We start from the raw sequence: 22,150 nt of genomic DNA, 5'->3' as shown, positions 1-22,150 counted from the left end.
ATTTGCGGGGCCTCGCGAAGGGGTGGGGCTAAATGGTGCTATTTGCATATTTAACCCCGCCACCTCCCAACGAATAGCCGCGAATCGCGGTAATTCAACGATGCGGCCGGGTAGCTGCGGGGGAGATCCGGAGGCTGAGGCAGAATCCGGGAGGATTGCCAGGAGGGGACCCGATTTCAGGGACCCTCCCGGCCAATCCGCGAGGGTAGGCAACCCTGGTTTATGGCAATAAATGATTGTAAAACAAATGATGCTTCATTATTATCAAACGACCCTGTCAAGAATTCCCAGCAACTTGAACAGTATTGACGCCATCTCTTATATATTTGGCTACATCTGTCACTCAAAGTGTGTGAGTGTGTGTCTAACGCTGGGTGGAGCCTCTGACTCACATGACACACTCACATGACAGAGAACCAGCCCAGTGAGCCCACAGTGCCAGACACCCTCTGCCTCCCCATGTTGCCCAGGAACCTACTCCACAGCCACCAGGTGAGCGCCCCCCCCCCCCCTCCCGCGATTCCCGGCAAAACACAACCCGGCCCCCCTCCCACGATTCGTGGCAAAATAACCCCCCCTCCCACCATTCGCGGCACCACCCCACACACCCCCGCTACCCACCCTCCCGCCATTCGCAGCAACCCCGCCTCCGCAACCTCCCGCAATTCGCGGCACACCCCCCCCCCCCCCCTGCGCGATTCACGGCAACCCCAGGATTAAATGGCACATGCAAAAGACTGACATGGCTATGGTCGACAATGAAAAAGGTTGACATGAGTTTTTGAAGATTTATTTTTCAATTTCTGAATGTTTTCATATTCATTCTCATGTGTCGACATGGACACCATTGAAGTGCCACCCCCCCCCCTCCAGTGATTTGCGGCACACCCCCCCCCTGCGATTCTCGACCCCCCCCCCCCACGATTCACGGTGCCCCCCGCGACCCCCCCCCTCCCACGATTTGCTGCAACCCCCGGCCCCCTGAACCCCCCCTCCACAAGCAAAACACAGACATGGCTATGGTCGACAATGAAAAAGGTTGACATGAGTTTTTGAAGATTTATTTTCCATTTTTTGAATGTTTCCATGTCGACACCAATGAAGTGCCACACTTATGTCAACATTTACATGTGTTGACCTTTCTGTGTTGATTTTTTCTTGTGGCGGTTCGCGGCACCCCTTGCGACCCCCCCCTCCCGCGATTCGCGGCACCCCCCCGTGACCCCCCCTCCCACGATTCGCGTCAACCCCTGCCCCCGTGATCCCCTCTCCCGCGATTTGCTGCAAACTCCCGCGCCCCCCCGCGAATCGCGGCACCCACCCCCGTGACCCCCCCTCCAATGATTCGCAGCAAGCCCCCGCGACCCACCCTCCCGCAATTCGCTGCACCCACCCCCCGTGACCCACCCTCCCGCAATTCGCTGCACACACCCCCCCCCCGTGACTCCCCTCCCGCGATTGGTGGACCCCCCCAACTCCCCCTCCCGCAATTCGTGGCACCCACTCCCCCATCCCCCGCCACCCACCTTCCCTCAATTCGCAGCACCACCGTCTGTCCCCCCGACCCCCCCTCCCGCAACCTCCCACGATTCGCGGCAACCCCCGCGCCCCCCCCTCCCGCGATTTGTGGCAACCCACCGCACCCCCCCTCCCGCAATTCGCTGCACCACCCCCTCCCCCGCCACTCCCGTGATCCGCGGACCCCCCCCGCGCGATTCACGGCAACCACCACTGGGGAGTCGCTGATGCTGTGTTGCCCACATACCCCTATCATGCCTCATAGCTCAGCCTCCTGCTCTCATGCACCCTAACTCCCACCCAATAGGAGGAGACACTGACTAAGGGCCACCATCCTGTACTGCCACGCTGGACCCTCACCCACTGGCAGAAGCTGCACAGTATCTCCCACCCTCCTCTTTAGTCCCCCTTATGTCCACACACCCCTATCACTACCCAGCCTCCTGCTCTCCTGAACCGTAACTTCCACCACTGGAGAGTCGCTGATGCTGTGTTGCCCACATACCCCTATCATGCCTCATAGCTCAGCCTCCTGCTCTCATGCACCCTAACTCCCACCCAGTAGGAGGAGACACTGACTCAGGGCCACCATCCTGTACTCCTGTGCTGCCACACTGGACCCTCACCCACTGGCAGAAGCTGCACAGTGTCCCCCACCCTCCTCTTTAGTCCCCCTTATGCCCACACACCCCTATCACTACCCAGCCTCCTGTTCTCCTGTGTCGTGACCTTTGCCAGTGGAGAGCCGCTGACTCAAAAACACCCTACTATACTATTGCACACACACACCTAAACAACATGCACACACAGCCCCCCCCCCACACCCACAAATGTCACTGTACCATCCACACTATCAATGTACATCTTACTCTGTAACCGCTTTTTAATTAAACAAAACAATACACACCCCCTTCCACATCATATGCTCTCTATGTAACACATTTCACCTATAACTCAAGTTGCAATACAGGCATCTTTCATACAAATCTAACCATCTTTCTCACAATGCAAACGTTCACAAATTAAGGGGGCCCAGCCCCTTACGACGGTGTGAAGAGCGCCCGTAGTGATATACATATATACCCTTTTCTGTGCAAAAATAATTCGGTAGTATTTTAAGAAAAAAAAATGTGTCAGGATAAATAGAAAAAATATTGAAAATATCCGTTACCTGTGAGATTAATGTATGAAATTTGCTTTACATGACTAGAATCCGGTGAAATGTAAATAAAACGAACGGATACTACACTTAGTGCAAACAGACCATAAAGTGAGCCGTTGTCCTGCCTGAAGGATCCGGATCTTTCCCCGGACGGGACCCTCGCTCCCTGCTCTCTTCAGTGAGCCGTTTTGGCCATCTCTACACCAGGGGGAGCCCCTCACTTCCGTCCTGCTGTCTCTCTCCACCGTGACCTCAGACATTGTCAGCTGGGCGGTGCTGCACATGACTTTCCTCTGTGCTGAGAAGGGACGTGGGGGCTTCTAGCCAGCCGGGACTGGGGCTATGGGGTCACAGCAGAGTCACCCGAGCAGGTAAGTCTGTACCTCTCTGAGCTGCACAGTGACCCCACCCCCATGTGTTGGAGGGACTTGTGTAACTGTACATTGTGCTTCTAGAGATCAGAAATCAGCAGCTTCCGTGTTACTTGGACAGTCTGTGTACAGAGGAACTTCATAGGAATACATGGCTGCTTATGTAATCCATTTCTAGTTCATAGTACCCCCAACGTGACCCTCTCCAGGAGGGACACATTGCTCTGTTCCTGGACATCCCTGGTAATATGTATCTCACACCACTATACCATACCTCCCAACATGAGCCTATCCAGGAGGGACACATTGCTCTGTTCCTGGACATCCCTGGTAATATCTATCTATCTCACACCACTATACCATACCTCCCAACATGAGCCTATCCAGGAGGGACACATTGCTCTGTTCCTGGACATCCCTGCTAATATCTATCTATCTCACACCACTATACCATACCTCCCAACATGACCCTCTCCAGGAGGAACACAATGCTCTGCTCCTGGACATCCCTGGTAATATCGATCTATCTCACACCACTATACCATACCTCCCAACATGACCCTCTCCAGGAGGAACACAATGCTCTGCTCCTGGACTTCCCTCTGAATGTAGGATTGCCAGCACCTGTGCCGAACAGGGTCATTGATAAGAAAGGTGATGGCAGTTATTCATTCAGGGAAGTCCAGAAACAGAGTAATGTGTCCCTCCTGGAGAGGGTCATGTTGGGGGGTATGCTAGTTGTAGGGGAGGGGGCTAGTTGGGTAGATTCCGTTTCATTACAGCCCATGCGTTGTATCTGCATTATAATGACAGAGGCTGTGTGCAGTATAACAGAAGCGTATTGCAGCGGTACACCGGTGTGAAACTCTGATATCCCAACCAGTATTTGGGGAGAAGTCCCCCCTATAATGCGGACCCTCAGCACTGAGTCCTAACAAACACTGTTGGGCAGATGTATGAACTAGCGTGTACCTGCACCTAACGCTGGCTAACGGGGGAATAACGGTTTTTAAGTTGTATTACAGCGCACCTAACGTGCGCCAGGGGCAGCCTGCAGAGTAATGCTCGGAGGGGCTGTTCCCTGCAAGCCCCCCAGCAATTAGCGGCGAGGGCGATGTATGACCAGCCTCCTAGGCATACGTCGCCCGTTAACCGCCCCGGCCGCTTCGCCAGCTCACTAGCTCAGGGCTAGCGTTGTCCTGTCCCCACTGCAGGGACAACACTAGCCCTGCTGCGGGCTCCGGGCTGCATTCCAGATCTAATGGTAATAGCGAGATCACGAGCGTGCCCAAAGAGCCGGCCGGAGGGGCACCGATAAGGAGAGCCGTTAACGCTGGGCATAATGGCTCTCCTTATCAGCAAAGGGGGTTTAATACATTCATTATGCAGGAGACGCGGAACCCATTATTTTCCATCTGTCCATCTGCCTCATTGTCAGCAGCTTCTATTTATACCCCCAGTCCTGTGACCATATCATTCTGCCTTATACACATGTCCTGTCTGACCCCCACACCCACTCATTGTACACAGTCCAAACCAATGTCTGCACCCGTATATCTGCACTTTATTTCACATCACACTAATGTTACTGCCATCGTGAGTACACTAATACGACACATTCCTGTCACGGCAGGTCTGCCTCCCATACAGCACACTGCTTCCCTTCCCCTGCTCTCCTGTCACTGCAGGTCTGCCTCCCATACAGCACACTGCTTCCCTTCCCCTGCTCTCCTGTCACTGCAGGTCTGCCTACCATACAGCACACTGCTTCCCTTCCCCTGCTCTCCTGTCACTGCAGGTCTGCCTACCATACAGCACACTGCTTCCCTTCCCCTGCTCTCCTGTCACTGCAGGTCTGCCTCCCATACAGCACACTGCTTCCCTTCCCCTGCTCTCCTGTCACTGCAGGTCTGCCTACCATACAGCACACTGCTTCCCTTCCCCTGCTCTCCTGTCACTGCAGGTCTGCCTCCCATACAGCACACTGTTTCCCTTCCCCTGCTCTCCTGTCACTGCAGGTCTGCTTCCCATACAGCACACTGCTTCCCTTCCCCTGCTCTCCTGTCACTGCAGGTCTGCCTCCCATACAGCACACTGCTTCCCTGCTCTCCTGTCACTGCAGGTCTGCCTCCCATACAGCGCACTGCTTCCCTGCTCTCCTGTCACTGCAGGTCTGCCTCCCATACAGCACACTGCTTCCATTCCCCTGCTCTCCTGTCACTGCAGGTCTGCCTCCCATACAGCACACTGCTTCCCTTCCCCTGCTCTCCTGTCACTGCAGGTCTGCCTCCCATACAGCACACTGCTTCCCTTCCCCTGCTCTCCTTTCACTGCAGGTCTGCCTCCCATACAGCACACTGCTTCCCTTCCCCTGATCTCCTGTCACTGCAGGTCTGCCTCCCATACAGCACACTGCTTCCCTTCCCCTGCTCTCCTGTCACTGCAGGTCTGCCTCCCATACAGCACACTGCTTCCCTTCCCCTGCTCTCCTGTCACTGCAGGTCTGCCTCCTATACAGCACACTGCTTCCATTCCCCTGCTCTCCTGTCACTGCACGTCTGCCTCCCATACAGCACACTGCTTCCCTTCCCCTGCTCTCCTGTCACTGCAGGTCTGCCTCCCATACAGCACACTGCTTCCCCTCCTCTCCTCTCACTGCACGTCTGCCTCCCATACAGCACACGGCTTCCCTGCTCTCCTGTCACTGCAGGTCTGCCTCCCATACAGCACACTGCTTCCCTTCCCCTGCTCTCCTGTCACTGCACGTCTGCTTCCCATACAGCACACTGCTTCCCTTCCCCCTCCTTTCCTGTCACTGCAGGTCTGCCTCCCATACAGCACACTGCTTCCCTTCCCCTCCTCTCCTGTCACTGCACATCTGCCTCCCATCCACCACACTGCTTCCCCTCCTCTCCTGCGACTGCACGTCAGCCTCCCATCCACCCCACTGTTTCCCTTCCCCTCCTGTCACTGCACATCTGCCTCCCATCCACCCCACTGCTTCCTCTCCTCTCCTGTCACTGCACGTCAGCCTCCCATCCACCCCACTGCTTCCCTTCCCTCCTGTCACTGCACATCTGCCTCCCATACAGCACACTGCTTCCCTTCCCCTGCTCTCCTGTCACTGCATGTCTGCCTCCCATACAGCACACTGCTTCCCTTCCCCTGCTCTCCTGTCACTGCACGTCTGCCTCCCATACAGCACACTGCTTCCCCTCCTGTCACTGCACAGCTGCCTCCCATACAGCACATTGCTTCCCTTCCCCTCCTCTCCTGTCACTGCACGTCTGCCTCCCATCCACCCCACTGCTTCCCTTCCCCTCCTCTCCTGTCACTGCACGTCTGCCTCCCATCCACCCCACTGCTTCACTTCCCCTCCTCTCCTGTCACTGCATGTCTGCTTCCCATCCACCCCACTGCTTCCCTTCCCCTCCTCTCCTGTCCCTGCACGTCTGCCTCCCATCCACCCCACTGCTTCCCTTCCCCTCCTCTCCTGTCACTACACGTCTGCCTCCCATCCACCCCACTGCTTCCCTTCCACTCCTCTCCTGTCACTGCACGTCTGCCTCCCATCCACCCCACTGCTTCCCTTCCCCTCCTGTCACTACACGTCTGCCTCCCATCCAATCCACTGCTTCCCTTCCCCTCCTTTCACTGCACGTCTGCCTCCCATCCACCCCACTGCTTCCCTTCCCCCTCCTCTCCTGTCACTGCACGTCTGCCTCCCATCCACCCCACTGCTTACCTTCCCTCCTGTCACTGCACATCTGCCTCCCATCCACCACACCGCTTCCCTTCCCCTCCTCTCCTGTCACTGCACGTCTGCCTCCCATCCACCCCACTGCTTCCCTTCCCCTCCGCTTCTGTCACTGCACGTCTGCCTCCCATCCACCCCACTGCTTCCCTTCCCCTCCTGTCACTACACGTCTGCCTCCCATCCAATCCACTGCTTCCCTTCCCCTCCTCTCACTGCACGTCTGCCTCCCATCCACCCCACTGCTTCCCTTCCCCCTCCTCTCCTGTCACTGCACGTCTGCCTCCAATCCGCCCCACTGCTTACCTTCCCTCCTGTCACTGCACATCTGCCTCCCATCCACCACACCGCTTCCCTTCCCCTCCTCTCCTGTCACTGCACGTCTGCCTCCCATCCACCCCACTGCTTCCCTTCCCCTCCGCTTCTGTCACTGCACGTCTGCCTCCCATCCATCCCACTGCTTCCCTTCCCCTCCTGTCACTACACGTCTGCCTTCCATCCACCCCACTGCTTCCCTTCCCCCTCCTCTCCTGTCACTGCACGTCTGCCTCCCATCCACCCCACTGCTTACCTTCCCTCCTGTCACTGCACGTCTGCCTCCCATCCACCCGACTGCTTCCCTTCCCCTTCGCTACTGTCACTGCACGTCTGCCTCCCATCCACCCCACTGCTTCCCTTCCCCTTCGCTACTGTCACTGCACGTCTGCCTCCCATCCACCCCACTGCTTCCCTTCCCCTTCGCTACTGTCACTGCACGTCTGCCTCCTATCCATCCCACTGCTTCCCTTCCCCTCCGCTTCTGTCACTGCACGTCTGCCTCCCATCCACCCCACTGCTTCCCTTCCCCTCCTCTCCTGTCATCTCACTATTATCCTTATTTGCCCCAACACTTAAGCCCTGCTTCCTCCTTCCTCTCATCCCCTTTCACCTGTACCCCTCCCCCATCTCCTACACCAATTTGTAGCGATGCCGGCAGCTGCAGGGCATGCTGGGTGGGATCTGTGTGTGATCCCTCACACAGCGCTGAGGAGTGAAGCCATAGGTTTCTATAAGGTAACGCCACCTACAGCTGGGGTTACCCTCCGCAAAGAAGCCCCAGCGCGTGGCCTTTAGTGCATACGGTTACAAGCCAGAACATGGGGATTTATCACCTTTCTCTAAGTGCCTCCCGCCCCTCGTGCACTATCCATTGATTCCGTGTATAATGGACTCACTGACTCTCCTGCAGCTACGAGGAAAAGTCCCCTCTGTGGCCTAACAAGCAGGGAAATGTCTGCTAATTAGATAATCACGGATATCCCCTTAGAACAGGCCTGGCCAACCTGTGGCCCTCCAGATGTTGTCAAACTACAATCCTGCCTTGCCACAGTTTTGCTATAAGGGAGTGTTAAAACTGTGGCAAGGCATGCTGGGATTTGTAGTTTCACAACATCTGGAGAGCCACAGGTTGGCCTGTCCTGCCTTAGAACCTGCAGGTGTCAGTCCTATGAATCCAGCCCTCTAATTCCTCTCCGTTTCTTCTAGTGACTCCCAGGGTCGGTCGGACATTGTTCTCCTCCCAGAAGAGGTTATCCTGAAGATCCTGACGTTCGTCCCTTTGCCTGACCTGATCCATCGCTGCAGGTTGGTGTGTAACCTGTGGCGGGACATTGTGGACTCGCCAACACTGTGGGCAGTGAAGTGCCAGCTCATGGGTTACGCCACAAAGAGCTGCGTAAGACGCCTCAGAGACTGGAGGAACTTTTACTATTTATCCAGCTTGAAACGCAATTTGCTTAAGAATCCGTGTGCCCTGGGTAAGAATCGCACCTCCTTCCTCACTTTCTATTCTCTCTCTCTGCAGAGCGTCCCCTGCCCTCATCCCCGCCCTCTTCTCCTATGGGCAGGAAGTCATGGGAGGTCCTGTGTTACAGGGGGTAGCAGCCGTGCATCCCTCCTCAGCGTATGCCCATGGCTGCCCTTCTCGGCTCACCAATCTGATTGTGTGCCCCTGTAACATTGGAGCGATATCTGATCCGAGGTCTAATATCCATCTATTTCTCTTTTAGAGGGTTTACGCTTCTGGGACATAGAGCGGAATGGGGGCGATCGGTGGGCCGTGGGGGATCTGTCCGGTGACTTTGGAGCACAATGGGGAGATGAGACTGTTACCAAATACTTTGTTACATCCTACAAGTGAGATACCATTATATATAGATATATGTGTTTATAGTAGGAGGAGCAGGGTCCCCAGCAGCACAGAGTATATCAGGAGATGAGGGATGTGTCAGTGAGGACAGGGCTGCATGTGACAGGGGCAGTGACATGATGTGAGGAGGGTAATGGAGGCAGCAGGAAGCCACAGACTGAGAGTTATATAGTGGGAGGAGCAGGGTCCCCAGCAGCACAGAGTATATCAGGAGATGAGTGATGTGTCAGTGAGGACAGGGCTGCATGGGACAGTGACATGATGTGAGGAGGGGAATGGGGGCAGCAGGAAGCCACAGACTGAGAGTTATATAGTGGGAGGAGCAGGGTCCCCAGCAGCACAGAGTATATCAGGAGATGTGTGATGTGTCAGTGAGGACAGGGCTGCATGTGACAGGGGCAGTGACATGATGTGAGGAGGGGAGTGGAGGCAGCTGGAAGCCACAGACTGAGAGTTATATAGTGGGAGGAGCAGGGTCCCCAGCAGCACAGAGTATATCAGGAGATGAGTGATGTGTCAGTGAGGACAGGGCTGCATGTGACAGGGGCAGTGACATGGTGTGAGGAGGGGAATGGGGGCAGCAGGAAGCCACAGACTGAGAGTTATATAGTGGGAGGTGCAGGGACCCCAGCAGCACAGAGTATATCAGGAGATGAGTGATGTGTCAGTGAGGACAGGGCTGCATGTGACGGGGTAGTGACATGATGTGAGGAGGGGAATGGAGGCAGCAGGAAGCCACAGGCTGAGAGTTATATAGTGGCAGGAGCAGGGTCTCCAACAGCACAGAGTATATCAGGAGATGAGTGATGTGTCAGTGAGGACAGGGCTGCATGTGACAGGGGCAGTGACATGATGTGAGGAGGGGAATGGAGGCAGCAGGAAGCCACAGACTGAGAGTTGTATAGAGGGAGGAACAGGGTCCCCAGCAACACAGAGTATATCAGGAGGTGAGTGATGTGTCAGGGATGACAGAGCTGCATTTGACAAGGGCAGTGACACAGACAGAGATTTATGTAGTGGGAGGAGGAGGGTCCCCAGCAGCACAAATTAATGTGTCAATGTTTGTATCAGGAGGTGTAGGAAATGTATATACAAATAAGTTTATCCATCTTGATTGTTTATGATATATATTTGTTTTTTTCCAGTACTTGCTTAAAGTCTCAGCTGATTGACCTGAGGAAAGCTGGATATGGGGAGCACCTAATGGACCATGTACAGCCACATATTGTGATCAGAGAGTGGTGAGTGGAAGTTACATTATGGGCCCTTTGGAAGTGAGGACCCCTTAGTAATGTAGCGTGTTCTCCCTGCGTGTGGCCCTCTTATGTAGCGTGTTCTACCTGCGTGTCTGCCCAGGTACTCGTGTAGGACGGATTGCGGCTGTCAGTATATGGTGTTGGTCCAACTGCAGTCACAGAGGAGGAAGACGCTACAAGACTTTAAAGCAGAGAAAAGGATCACACCGGAGGAGAGTGGGGGCCGCTGGCAGCAGGTGGGCAATCAGCCGCACAGTAACATAGTATGTACTGAGCTCTGCATGTGTGACCGGAAATATTCACATATCACCAATGGTTCATATACGTAATAGCTCCACAATTAGTATTTAGCTTATCGAGTTACACGGAAATGTCACAGCATTATAGACACATTAGGCATAAACCTGCAGACGGATTGCTGATGTGCTGATATGCGCACCTCCGAATGGCCACGTATCCCTCAGCCGCACTTCTTCCCTGCTCTGGCACTGCGGTCATCACAGGAACATTACGCTGGATGCAAGACAACCATCTAAACACAGTGACCTGGACGCGACATTAGCGCTGCCGCCCGTAGACGCTTTAATCCTATAGTTTTTATCTGTTGTTTATATATTCCCTTTCTTTAAACAGATGACACACACCTTTCAGAACTATGGTCCAGGAGTGCGGTATATTTATTTTCAACATGGAGGAAGAGACTCCAAGTTCTGGGCTGGCCATTATGGGGTCCGATTGACCAATAGCAGTGTCACCATAGAGCCCGAGTGTGACCGGACGCCTGCCGTTACGCACTGGCTACGCTCTGGGGGTCCATCGATAGAGGCGCCTGGCCAATAGGGGATTCCCTGTTACCGTCAGTAACCGCCTGTTACTGACTCCGCCCACTACGCAGTGGGCGGGGTTATCGCTGCCACCACCAAACTACGGATACGGTACTACCTGCAGTAGGGTGTGTGCCGACACGCTGCTGACACACCCCTGACTGGCCTCGCTTGGTTCCCCCACTGGTCGTGGACCAGTCCTCTGCTTTGGTAGCTGGCAGGGCGGAGACTGGGAGGGCGCTGGATACTGGTACCCAGAACAGCCGGAGAATGGAACTATTGCAATAATTCTGTTGGTCGCAAGATGAAAGTAGATGTTACAGCATTCAGATCAGGCAATAGATGGTTTATTTGCTTAAAGTAGAAGCTCTGAAAAGAGCCCTCTCCTAGGTCCCTAGGAGGTACAGCATTCAGATGTTACAGCATTCAGATCGGGTAGATTGTACAACTTGACAGGCAAACCTTGTGCCTTTTTAACCGAAATTCACACACATCACCACAAGGGGTAATTCCACCCTGTTCTCCCCACCCACTCAGCATTGTGCAGGAGGTGTACAGGCCTGGGGCATTTACATTCATATATCAATTGGAACATTTTCCTGTCATAAATAAATCCAGATTACAGGTCAAAGGGTTCACTCCAATTTCCTTAGAATATTTACCAAATGGACAGGATGGCATAGATTAAGTGACCCATCACATACACAAGTTTCCTTATTAACACATTTTACACAGGGCTTCAGACACAAAGCCTACTCCCTGCTGTGTATTGGCCACTCGCAGACCTCCTGACAGGAGGGGCAGATTAGCATCTCATGTCCTCGTCACAAAAATTTGCTAAATTCCTTCCCTCAGAAAGTTACAAAGTGCATTGTAAGTCCAGAATGCATTCCTCAATATTCAATACAATATACACAATATATGGTGCAGTCCTAGCTCAGTGCCAAACATATATTTCATAAGTACATATAATCTGTGCCTGGTGCCCAGCAGCAGGCTACAACTTACATCAGCACTGCAGAAGGGTCCTGTCCCAGCTCAGTGCCTGGTGCCCAGCAGCAGGCTTCATCTCACAGCAGCACTGCAGAAGGGGTCCTGTCCCAGCTCAGTGCTGCTCATACAGTTTAAAACATGTCAAGTGCCCTTGTTCTGAATAACGGCAAAGCACGGAGAGTTAACCCCTTCAGTGCTGTAGTCGCCATTAACCCCATGTGTTGGGCTCTCCGGCCACACGGAGGATCTGTGCACCTAACGCTGCTCCGTCCACTAAAGGAATGATTCGGACTACTATGCTCATCATTGCCCCAAGTGCAGTTACACGTGTACTTACTGGTATAGCGTGAAATAACTACGGCACACGGACAGTATTAGAAATCCAGGGAGTGAAATGCGTCAGTGTTTATTTTGGTTGGTTGGTTGAAAAATGCAGTAGGGTAACATTCTCTGCTCCCTCTGCATAATGTCCACTGGTACAGCAACCTCTGAGGTGTCTGGGAGGAGTGTCAGAGCAATAGTGTCACCCGGTGCAGCAACCACTGAGTTGCCTGGGAGGAGGCGTGCAATAGTGTCTCCAGTACAGCAACCACTGAGGTGCCTGGAAGTCAGAACAGTAGTGTCCACTGTACAAAAATCACTGAGGTGCCTGGGAGGAGGCGTGTCAGAGCAGTAGTGTCCCCTGGTGCAGCAACCACTGACGTTCCTGGGAGGAAGCGTGTCAGAACAGTAGTGTCCGCTGGTGCAGCAACCACTGACGTTCCTGGGAGGTGGAGTGCCAGAACAGTAGTGTCCACTGTACAGAAACCATTGAGATCCAAGGGTGACGGAGTGTCAGAGCAGTAGTGCCCACTGGTACTGCAACCACCACTGAGGTTCCTGGGAGGAGGCATGTAAGTGCAATAGTGTCTCCAGAACAGCAACCACTGAGGTTCCTGGGAGGAGGAGTGTCAGAACAGTAATGTCCACTGTACAGAAATCACTGAGGTGCCTGGGAGGAGGCGTGTCAGAGCAGTAATGTCCACTGTACAGAAACCACTGAGGTGCCTGGCAGGAGTAGAGTCAGAACAGTAGTGTCTCCAGTACAGAAACCACTGAGGTGCCTGGGAGGAGGCGTGTCAGAGCAGTAGTGTCCCCTGGTGCGGCAACCACTGAGGTGCCTGGGAGGAGGCATGTCAGAGCAGTAATGTCCCCTGGTGCGGCAACCACTGAGGTTCCTGGGAGGAGGTGTATCAGAACAGTATTGTCCACTGTACAGAAACCACTGAGGTGCCTGGCAGGAGGAGTGTCAGAACAGTAGTGTCTCCAGTACAGAAACCACTGAGGTGCCTGGGAGGAGGCATGTCAGAACAGTAGTGTCCACTGTACAGAAACCACTGAGGTGCCTGGGAGGAGGAGTGTCAGAACAGTAGTGTCCACTGTACAGAAACCACTGAGGTGCCTGGGAGGAGGAGTGTCAGAACAGTAGTGTCTCCAGTACAGAAACCATTGAGGTGCCTGGGAGGAGGCATGTCAGAGCAGTAGTGTCCCCTGGTGCGGCAACCACTGAGGTGCCTGGGAGGAGGCATGTCAGAGCAGTAGTGTCCCCTGGTGCGGCAACCACTGAGGTTCCTGGGAGGAGGCGTGTCAGAACAGTAGTGTACCCTGGTGCGGCAAGCACTGAGGTGTCTGGGAGGTGGAGTGCCAGAACAGTAGTGTCCACTGTACAGAAACCATTGAGATCCATGGGTGACGGAGTGTCAGAGCAGTAGTGCCCACTGGTCCGGCAACCACTGAGGTGCCTGGGAGGAGGAGTTTCAGAACAGTAATGTCCTCTTGTACAGCAACCACAGGTGCCTGGGAGGAGGCATGTCATAGCAGTAGTGTCCCCTGGTGCGGCAACCAGTGAGGTGCCTGGGAGGAGGAGTTTCAGAACAGTAATGTCCTCTTGTACAGCAACCACAGGTGCCTGGGAGAGGCGTGTCAGAGCAGTAGTGTCCACTGTACAGCAACCACTGAGGTGCCTGGGAGGAGGCGTGTCAGAGCAGTAGTGTCCACTGTACAGCAACCACTGAGGTGCCTGGGAGGAGGCGTGTCAGTGCAATAGTGTCTCCAGTACAGCAACCACTGAGGTGCCTGGGAGGAGTTGTCAGTGCTGTTTATTTTAGCTATGATGTGTAAGCAGTTGCCAGGTCCTCAGAGACCAGTTGTTAGTGCAGGACTTGCAGTGAAATGGGGTCCCTTGGCGATGGGCTGCAAGCTTAAATGTATTGATTAATTCATGAACTAAAACCCCATTATTTATATATTTATTTGTATATTAAGGTGATTTAGTATATTATGGTGAGCCCCTGTATTTGTATTTACTATAATATATAACTTACAATATCTCTAGAATTTGCGCTATACTAGATTGGTCGCTTGATAACACTAGATCCCCTACTAGAAGGATCCCAACACCAATATCCAAAACAATAGCGTTCTATAGCACCCATATACAATTTGCTGGGTAATTTCTGTCTTTCCTTTACTTCATAATACCATAATCAACATAAAAATATTCTTCAAATATAAAACCTTTATTTAAAACATATAAAAGAAAATAACTTTTTCTTGGAATTGGATCTTGTATCAAAGGTGTATTTTGTAGATTATGGATCACAACGGATACCCCATGGGGTATCCGTTTATAAAATGTGATGTTTTGGATATTGGTGTTGGTATCCTTCTAGTAGGGGATCTAGTGTTATCAAGCGACCAATCTAGTATAGCGCAAATTCTAGAGATATTGGGGTATCTGTTGTGATCCATAATCTAAAGAATACACCTTTGATACAAGATCCAATTCCAAGAAAAAGTTTGATTTCTTTTATATGTTTTAAATAAAGGTTTTATATTTGTAGAAAATGTTTATGTTGATTATGGTATTATGAAGTAAAGGAAAGACAGGAATTACCCAGCAAATTGTATATGGGTGGTATTTAACACTATTGATTTGGCACTATTCTAGGGCCCTGCTGTTAATAGAGGTCCGATGTAAAGTTAGATAAAAAGAAAGGTGTAGGCGCACTCTCTAGGTGATTCATCGCGCCCTACTGGCGCTCTTCACACCGTCGTAAGGGGCTCCGCCCACTTAACATGTGAACGCCTTTAGTGTGTGAAATCTGGTTTGTATTATATGGAGGATTACCTGTATTGGTACTATAGTTAGAGGTTGGAGAGGGACAGGTGCAGTGTTTTGGCAGGTGGATGTGGGGGGGGGCTGCGTGTGGTAAATGGGGGGGGGGGCTTGGTGTCCTTGGAGGGGCGTTTTTTTTTAGTTGAGGTGTATTTGGGTGGTGTGGGTGTGTGAGGTGCGGGGGTGGTTGACGCCAGGGGTGGTTGACGCCAGTGTTGGAGGGGTGGGTTAGGGAAGGGGTTTGGGCATGTTGTGGATGTGTGAAAGGGGGGGGGGGAGAGGGGTGGTGTGGGTGTAGTGGAGGTGTGGGAGGGGCGGTTGTCGTGCTTGCGCAAGTGGATGGCGGGGTGCTGTGGTTGGTGGTGGAGGAGCGGGTGAGGTGGTGTTGTAGTATGGTGTGTGGCAGAGATGTGCAAGTGTGGTGAGTGGGCTAGTGTGAGGTGCGAGATAGTGTGGGTGGTGGAGTACACGTGTGGTAGTGGTCTGTGTGGGTGGTGTGTGTAGGTGTGGTGCGTGGGTGCACCGGTTGCGAAACATGTACTTGCAGGGGTACTGTGGGAAGTGTGTGGTGTGGTAGGGAGACAGATGGGTGTGTGGGTAATGCGGGAGGGGGATGGGAGGGTGAAGTGTTTTTGAAGGTGGATGTGGGGGTACTGTGGGATGGAGAGGGGCAGGTGAAGTGTTTTTGAAGGTGGGTGTTGGGGGAGTGATGTTGTAGGTAGGGGTGTGGTGGGTGTGTGAAGGTTGGGTGCAAGGGTGCTATGGGTGTGAAAAGGCATTAGGGGGTGGTGTGTGTTGTGAAGTGGTGGATATTGTGTGTGGTGGAGTGTATGTGGTGTGGGTTGGTTAGGTGTGGTGGTGCACCGTTTTAGTGCGGTGCATTTGCGGTGGTGATGTGGGTGTAGTAGCAAGGGTAGTGTGTTTGGGTGAGGCATGGGTGCGTCGGCAGTGTAGGTGGGGGATGGGCAGGTATGGTGTTGCCATGGGTGGGTGCATGGATACTTTGAGTTAAGGAATTTGGGGTGGAGGTGTGGCGTGTATTCATGCCACGAGGGGCAGGTGCAGTGTTTTGGCAGGCAGATGGGGGAGTGTAGTGTAGGTGTGGGAGGGGCGGTTGTCGTCGTTGTGCAAGTGGATGCAGGGTTGCTGGAGGGGCGGGTGCGGTGGTGTTGTGTGCGCATTGTAGTGGTGCGGGTGCATTGGTAATGCGGTAGGGTTATGGGCAGGTGGAGTGTTGTGGGGGTCTAGGGGGGTTAGGAGGTTGGGGTGGTGAAGGTGAGTGCATTAGTAGTGCGGTTGGGGAAGTGGGGTACGTGGAGTGGGTGACAGTGTACAGTAATAGGGGTCGGTGTTCTGCAAGATAGTTAGGCCTGCGGGGAGAGGGATGTGTATACACTGTAGTGAGGCTTGCGGGGGTGTACTGTATAAATAGAGTTAGGCTTGCGTGGGGAGGGGGTGTATAGGTAGAGTTAGGGTGGGTGTGTCTGGTTACTAACCGGGGCTTAAAAGGAGGTGGCTTTTGGGGGAAACGCTGGAGCAATTAACTATTGCATCCTATGGGGACCTCCGCTTCCAGGTTCACTGCAGGCTGCTTCTCCCTTCTGTTCACCCTTCTGCTGCTGGGACCTGCATTTCTCCTGTTCCAGTGGCAGGGACCCTGCTTGTGTCCTCTTCTGCTACCTTTCATCAGGCCAGGCCGGCCTGACTCCTGTCATACATTCAGGGGCCGGCGCAGTAGAGAACAGACACATGTGCGGGGAGAGAAAGGTGGAGGGGCATAATTTGCATATGCACCACCTTCATTTGCATATGTCATGCCCCTTTTCCACCACGAGGGTCCCGCTTCATACACTGAAGAAGTTGGTAGGTATGTGGCTGTGCCGGTGCCTCCCCATCACTGTATAATATGTGTGGACTGTGGGGATTGTGTGCACATGATGGGGAACTTTTTCGGTTCCCTGCAGCAGCTGAGCTATAGTGTTTGTGAGGACAGGAGTCTGTGATTGTGTGTATAACTCCGCTCAGCGTTATACACAGTCACAGACTGACAGTTCTGGCTAAATATAAGATGTTCCCTTGGATGGGTTGAAATCTTTTTTACCTATTTACCCATATAAAGAATTTCTTGGCTTTAAATTGAATGTGCTGGCTTCCATTTTTTCGCTTATCTACTTGTATGTGGCCTTATGCACTTCGTGGATGGACTTACTTAAGTGTGCAGATTGTCTATATCTATCTGTCTATATCTATCTATCTATCTATCTATCTATCTATCTATCTATCTATATATATATATATATATAGTACATGTGAGGTAACAGGGCTTGTTATATATATATATATATATATATATATATATATATATATATATATATATATATATATATATATATATATATATATATATAGGCAGTGATGGACGGCACTCGGAGGTAACTTTCAAAAGGTTTTAATCAGGTGCGGCAAACGACCAACGTTTCGGGGTGCGGTAACCCCTTTGTCAAGGTGCTCAAACGGAAAACGTTTGAGCACCTTGACAAAGGGGTTACCGCACCCCGAAACGTTGGTCGTTTGCCGCACCTGATTAAAACCTTTTGAAAGTTACCTCCGAGTGCCGCCCATCACTGCCCATTTATCTACTTCCATTCGGGAAGGCACCGGGGCCTGCTGCAATATCAAGGAGAGTGCCGGGCCGCTACAAACCGTGTATATATATATATATATATATATATATATATATATATATATATATATATATATATATATATATATATATATATATATATATATATATATAATTCTCCTGTATTTCATGTACCTTGTAAAACAATTATGGGTACTTAGATTTTTTTATTTATTTTTAAATTGAGTATTTTTTACTGCTTTTATCAAACAAATAAGAAACATACGTAGTCCCGACAAAGACAGAATGACCAGATAGCATGGGAGGTTGAGCAGTATCCTGCTTATACATAGGATGTTATACGTATGTAGAGAAGTGAGCAAGTACTGACTTCCTTTGCCACAATAAATGAAACCTATTTGCCCGGAGGCGCCACCCAGGCACACAGAACAACAGGAGGTAATGGAGCATGAGTACAGGGTAACAATATTTTGAGTAGTATTACAACCCCGTAAGGAGAGGTACATCTGTCAGGGACTCTATTCTATAACCCACTAACACTAATAAAGTAAACCTCCCAGAAACCCAGAACAAACCTCCCACATAACCCCCCCACCCTGTACAACCCACCCACAACAAAGGCGTATTTGGATCCCTTTTACTAACCCTATACCCTTTCTAAACTATACTATTCTACACAAACCCCCCCAACTCCAGGATATTGTAACAAGGATATATCAGGGGCAGTGGACCATATAAAGTGTAGGATAACAGCCATATAGACAACACGGGGCGATAGACCGTATAATAACATAATGAAGCAAGCGATTTTTGATGCAAGGAGTAATGGAAACAGGTCAGTTATACCACCACCTTGCTTCCCAAGAAGGAACAATTGCAGTTTTTAGGATATATTGTACAGACATTGCAGAGAGTATCAAAACAGTAGAATCCTATAAAAGTGCCATTATACCAGCAGACCAGTAGATCAGAGGAGCTAAAAAATATTTAGTCTGGCCAGGCATTCTTTCCATGTGCAGCCATACAGGTAGCAAACTGTCCATCGTATGCCCAAGAGCACACACAAAGCCGTCTGTAGTTCTTATATGTTAGTTGGGCGCCCACTATAGTTAGTATGCTCATACCCCCGCTATCCATCTTGGCGTGGAGTTGACTTTATATAGTGTGGTAAGCCTCGCGAGGGGACGCAGAAAACTAAGCAAATAGCTTCGTGGGCGCCCAACTAACATATAAGTACCCAATTATGTCACCATATTACTTACCACACAGACACTTTTAGAACACTGTGTGTGTATATATATATATATATATATATATACTGAGAGATACTGATACTATAGAGAGAGAGCGAGAGAGATTCCAACAACAACTGACACTCATCACATGCAACGCGTTAATAGGAATAAAGAGACCCACTACAGTAGGTACTTGCCAACGTTTCGGGTCATAGACCCTTTATCACGACATGAATAATACAAATAGGGTACTTACAGATTCGGTATGAAATCCCGACGGTCAAAATCCCAAATGGGTCATAATACCGACAAGGACAAAATCCTGACATTTAAAATCCCGACAAGGACAAAATCCCAACATATATAATGTACAGGTGAAACAGACAACATGACTTTCGGTCAACAGGTCGCGAGGTCGACATGGGGTTTTTCACTTTTTTTTACCCGAATGTCGACACAGTCGACATGGACACAGTTGGAAGCGAACCGCAGCCCCTCACATCGCTTGCTTCGCGCGGCGCTTGGCACACTATTTTATTCTCCCACCACGCCCTAGTGGATGGTAGGGCACGAAATACCGCCTGCCGTCACATATTGGGTCAAAAAACAGTGGAAAAAACCCATGTCGACCGAAAGTCATGTTGACTTTTTCAGCTGTACATTCTATATGTCGGTATTTTGACCTTGTCGGGATTTTAAATGTCGGGATTTTGACCATGTCGGGATTTTGTCCTTGTCTGTATTTTGACTCATTCAGAATTTTGTCCGCATCCCGTACCTACATATATAGTGGTAGTCAGTGACAAATCACCCAGTGCAGTTTGATTAAAATCTAACGCTACACAGTCTGCCATGTAAGACAATTGCCTTTCATCAATAACCGCGGAAGCTAATGTTTTTTTACTATGCAACAAAAAATAACAATGTAACAAGTGACAGATTATGAGTGGCGATCAAGGCTGATTTACCATCTGTTTTAACAGACGCACTACTGGCAGCAAGGCAAAATCACTCGCTGCTGGAGCGGTCAGAAATGTGAGAATGCCAGCATCACTCACATTTGTTATATAAATTCAAATAAAAAATGTTTTCTAACAAAATATTCTATTTCCTATATCAGGTGACAGTAACGGTCATTATGATGTATACAGATTATATTCCCTATATAACGTGACATCACAGGTCATTAGGATGTATACAGATTATATTTCCTACATAAAGTGACATCACAGGTCATTATGATGTATATAGATTATATTTTCTATATAAAGTGACATCACAGGTCATTAGGATGTATACAGATTATATTTCCTATATAAGGTGACATCACAGGTCATTAGGATGTATAGATTATATTTCCTACATAAGGTGACATTACCGGTCATTATGGTGTATACAGATTATATTCCCTATATAAAGTGACATCACAGGTCATTATGATGTATACAGATTATAATTCCTATATAAAGTGACATTACCAGTCATTATGATGTATACAGATTATATTTCCTATATAAGGGGCCATTACCGGTCATTATGACGTATACAGATTGTATTTCCTACATAAAGTGACATTACCGGTCATTATGATGTATACAGATTATATTTCCTACATAAGGTGACATTACCAGTCATTATGACGTATACAGATTATATTTCCTCCATAAAGTGACATTACCGGTCATTATGATGTATACAGATTATATTTCCTATATAAGGTGACGTTACCGGTCATTATGATGTATATAGATTATATTCCCTATATAAAGTGACGTTACCGGTCATTATGACGTATACAGATTGTATTTCCTATATAAAGTGACATCACAGGTCATTATGATTTATACAGATTGTATTTCCTATATAACGTGACATCACAGGTCATTAGGATGTATACAGATTATATTTCCTATATAAGGTGACATCACAGGTCATTAGGATGTATACAGAATATATTTCCTACATAAGGTGACATCACAGGTCATTATGATGGATACAGATTATATTTCCTATATAAAGTGACATCACAGGTCATTATGATGGATACAGATTATATTTCCTACATAAAGTGACATTACCGGTCAATATGGTGTATACAGATTATATTCCCTATATAAAGTGACATCACAGGTCATTATGATGTATACAGATTATATTTCCTATATAAAGTGACATTACCGGGGTCATTATGATGTATACAGATTATATTCCCTATATAAGGTGACATCACCGATCATTAGGATGTATACAGATTACATTCCCTATATAAGGTGACATCACAGGTCATTATGATGTATACAGATTATATTTCCTATATAAGGTGACATCACAGGTCATTAGGATGTATACAGATTATATTTCCTATATAAAGTGACATCACAGGTCATTAGGATGTATAGATTATATTTCCTACATAAGGTGACATCACAGGTCATTATGATGGTGTCAGATATTGGTCTGTAATCGGGACAGTTGGGAGATGTGAGGTATCGGTCTGTCCTCGGACAGATGGGAGGTAATGGTCTGTAATTGATATGATATATTGGGCACCTTATATTTTGTATCCAGTATGAGATCTTCTCAGTTGGTTTGGTTTCTGCCATTGGGTATTATTGTCACACAGTGGTGATCAGACGTGTTCCTGTATTAGATGTGGAACCATACAGTATTTGGTTTCTGCCATTGGGTATTACTGTCACACAGCGGTGATGTTCCTGTATTAGATGTGGAACCGTACAGTATTTGGTTTCTGCCATTGGGTATTATTGTCACGCAGCGGTGATGTTCCTGTATTAGATGTGGAACCGTACAGTATTTGGTTTCTGCCATTGGGTATTATTGTCACGCAGTGGTGATGTTCCTGTATTAGATGTGGAACCATACAGTATTTGGTTTCTGCCATTGGGTATTACTGTCACGCAGCGGTGATGTTCCTGTATTAGATGTGGAACCATGCAGTATTTGGTTTCTGCCATTGGGTATTACTGTCACACAGCGGTGATGTTCCTGTATTAGATGTGGAACCGTACAGTATTTGGTTTCTGCCAT

General features: G+C 49.9%; 1 protein-coding gene across 5 annotated transcripts in view; it reads left to right on the top strand.

Moving 5' to 3' along the window:
• Positions 1-2,784: 2,784 nt before the first annotated feature.
• Positions 2,785-22,150, top strand: part of LOC146043056 (F-box only protein 44-like) — a 53,620-nt gene continuing 34,254 nt past the window's right edge. For 2 of the 5 annotated variants that reach the window (XR_014464103.1, XM_083163443.1), the window contains exons 1-5: positions 2,785-3,051; positions 8,330-8,601; positions 8,854-8,980; positions 10,139-10,234; positions 10,350-10,485. Coding sequence is in view for 2 of the 5 variants with exons in the window: in XM_083163443.1 (XP_083019569.1) it covers positions 3,023-3,051; positions 8,330-8,601; positions 8,854-8,980; positions 10,139-10,234; positions 10,350-10,485 (660 nt within the window). In the remaining 3 variants the exon portion in view is untranslated. Of the gene's footprint in view, positions 3,052-8,329; positions 8,602-8,853; positions 8,981-10,138; positions 10,235-10,349; positions 10,486-10,882; positions 14,833-22,150 lie in introns of those variants that run through there. The other 3 variants (XR_014464104.1, XR_014464105.1, XM_083163444.1) reach the window with 3 other exon arrangements.

This window comes from Crinia signifera, chromosome 19 (assembly GCF_055691185.1).
Source record: "Crinia signifera chromosome 19, ASM5569118v1, whole genome shotgun sequence".
In the NCBI taxonomy this organism is placed as follows: Eukaryota; Metazoa; Chordata; class Amphibia; order Anura; family Myobatrachidae; genus Crinia; species Crinia signifera.
Note: the sequence above shows the minus strand (reverse complement) of the source record. Positions and strands in the feature narration are given on the sequence as shown.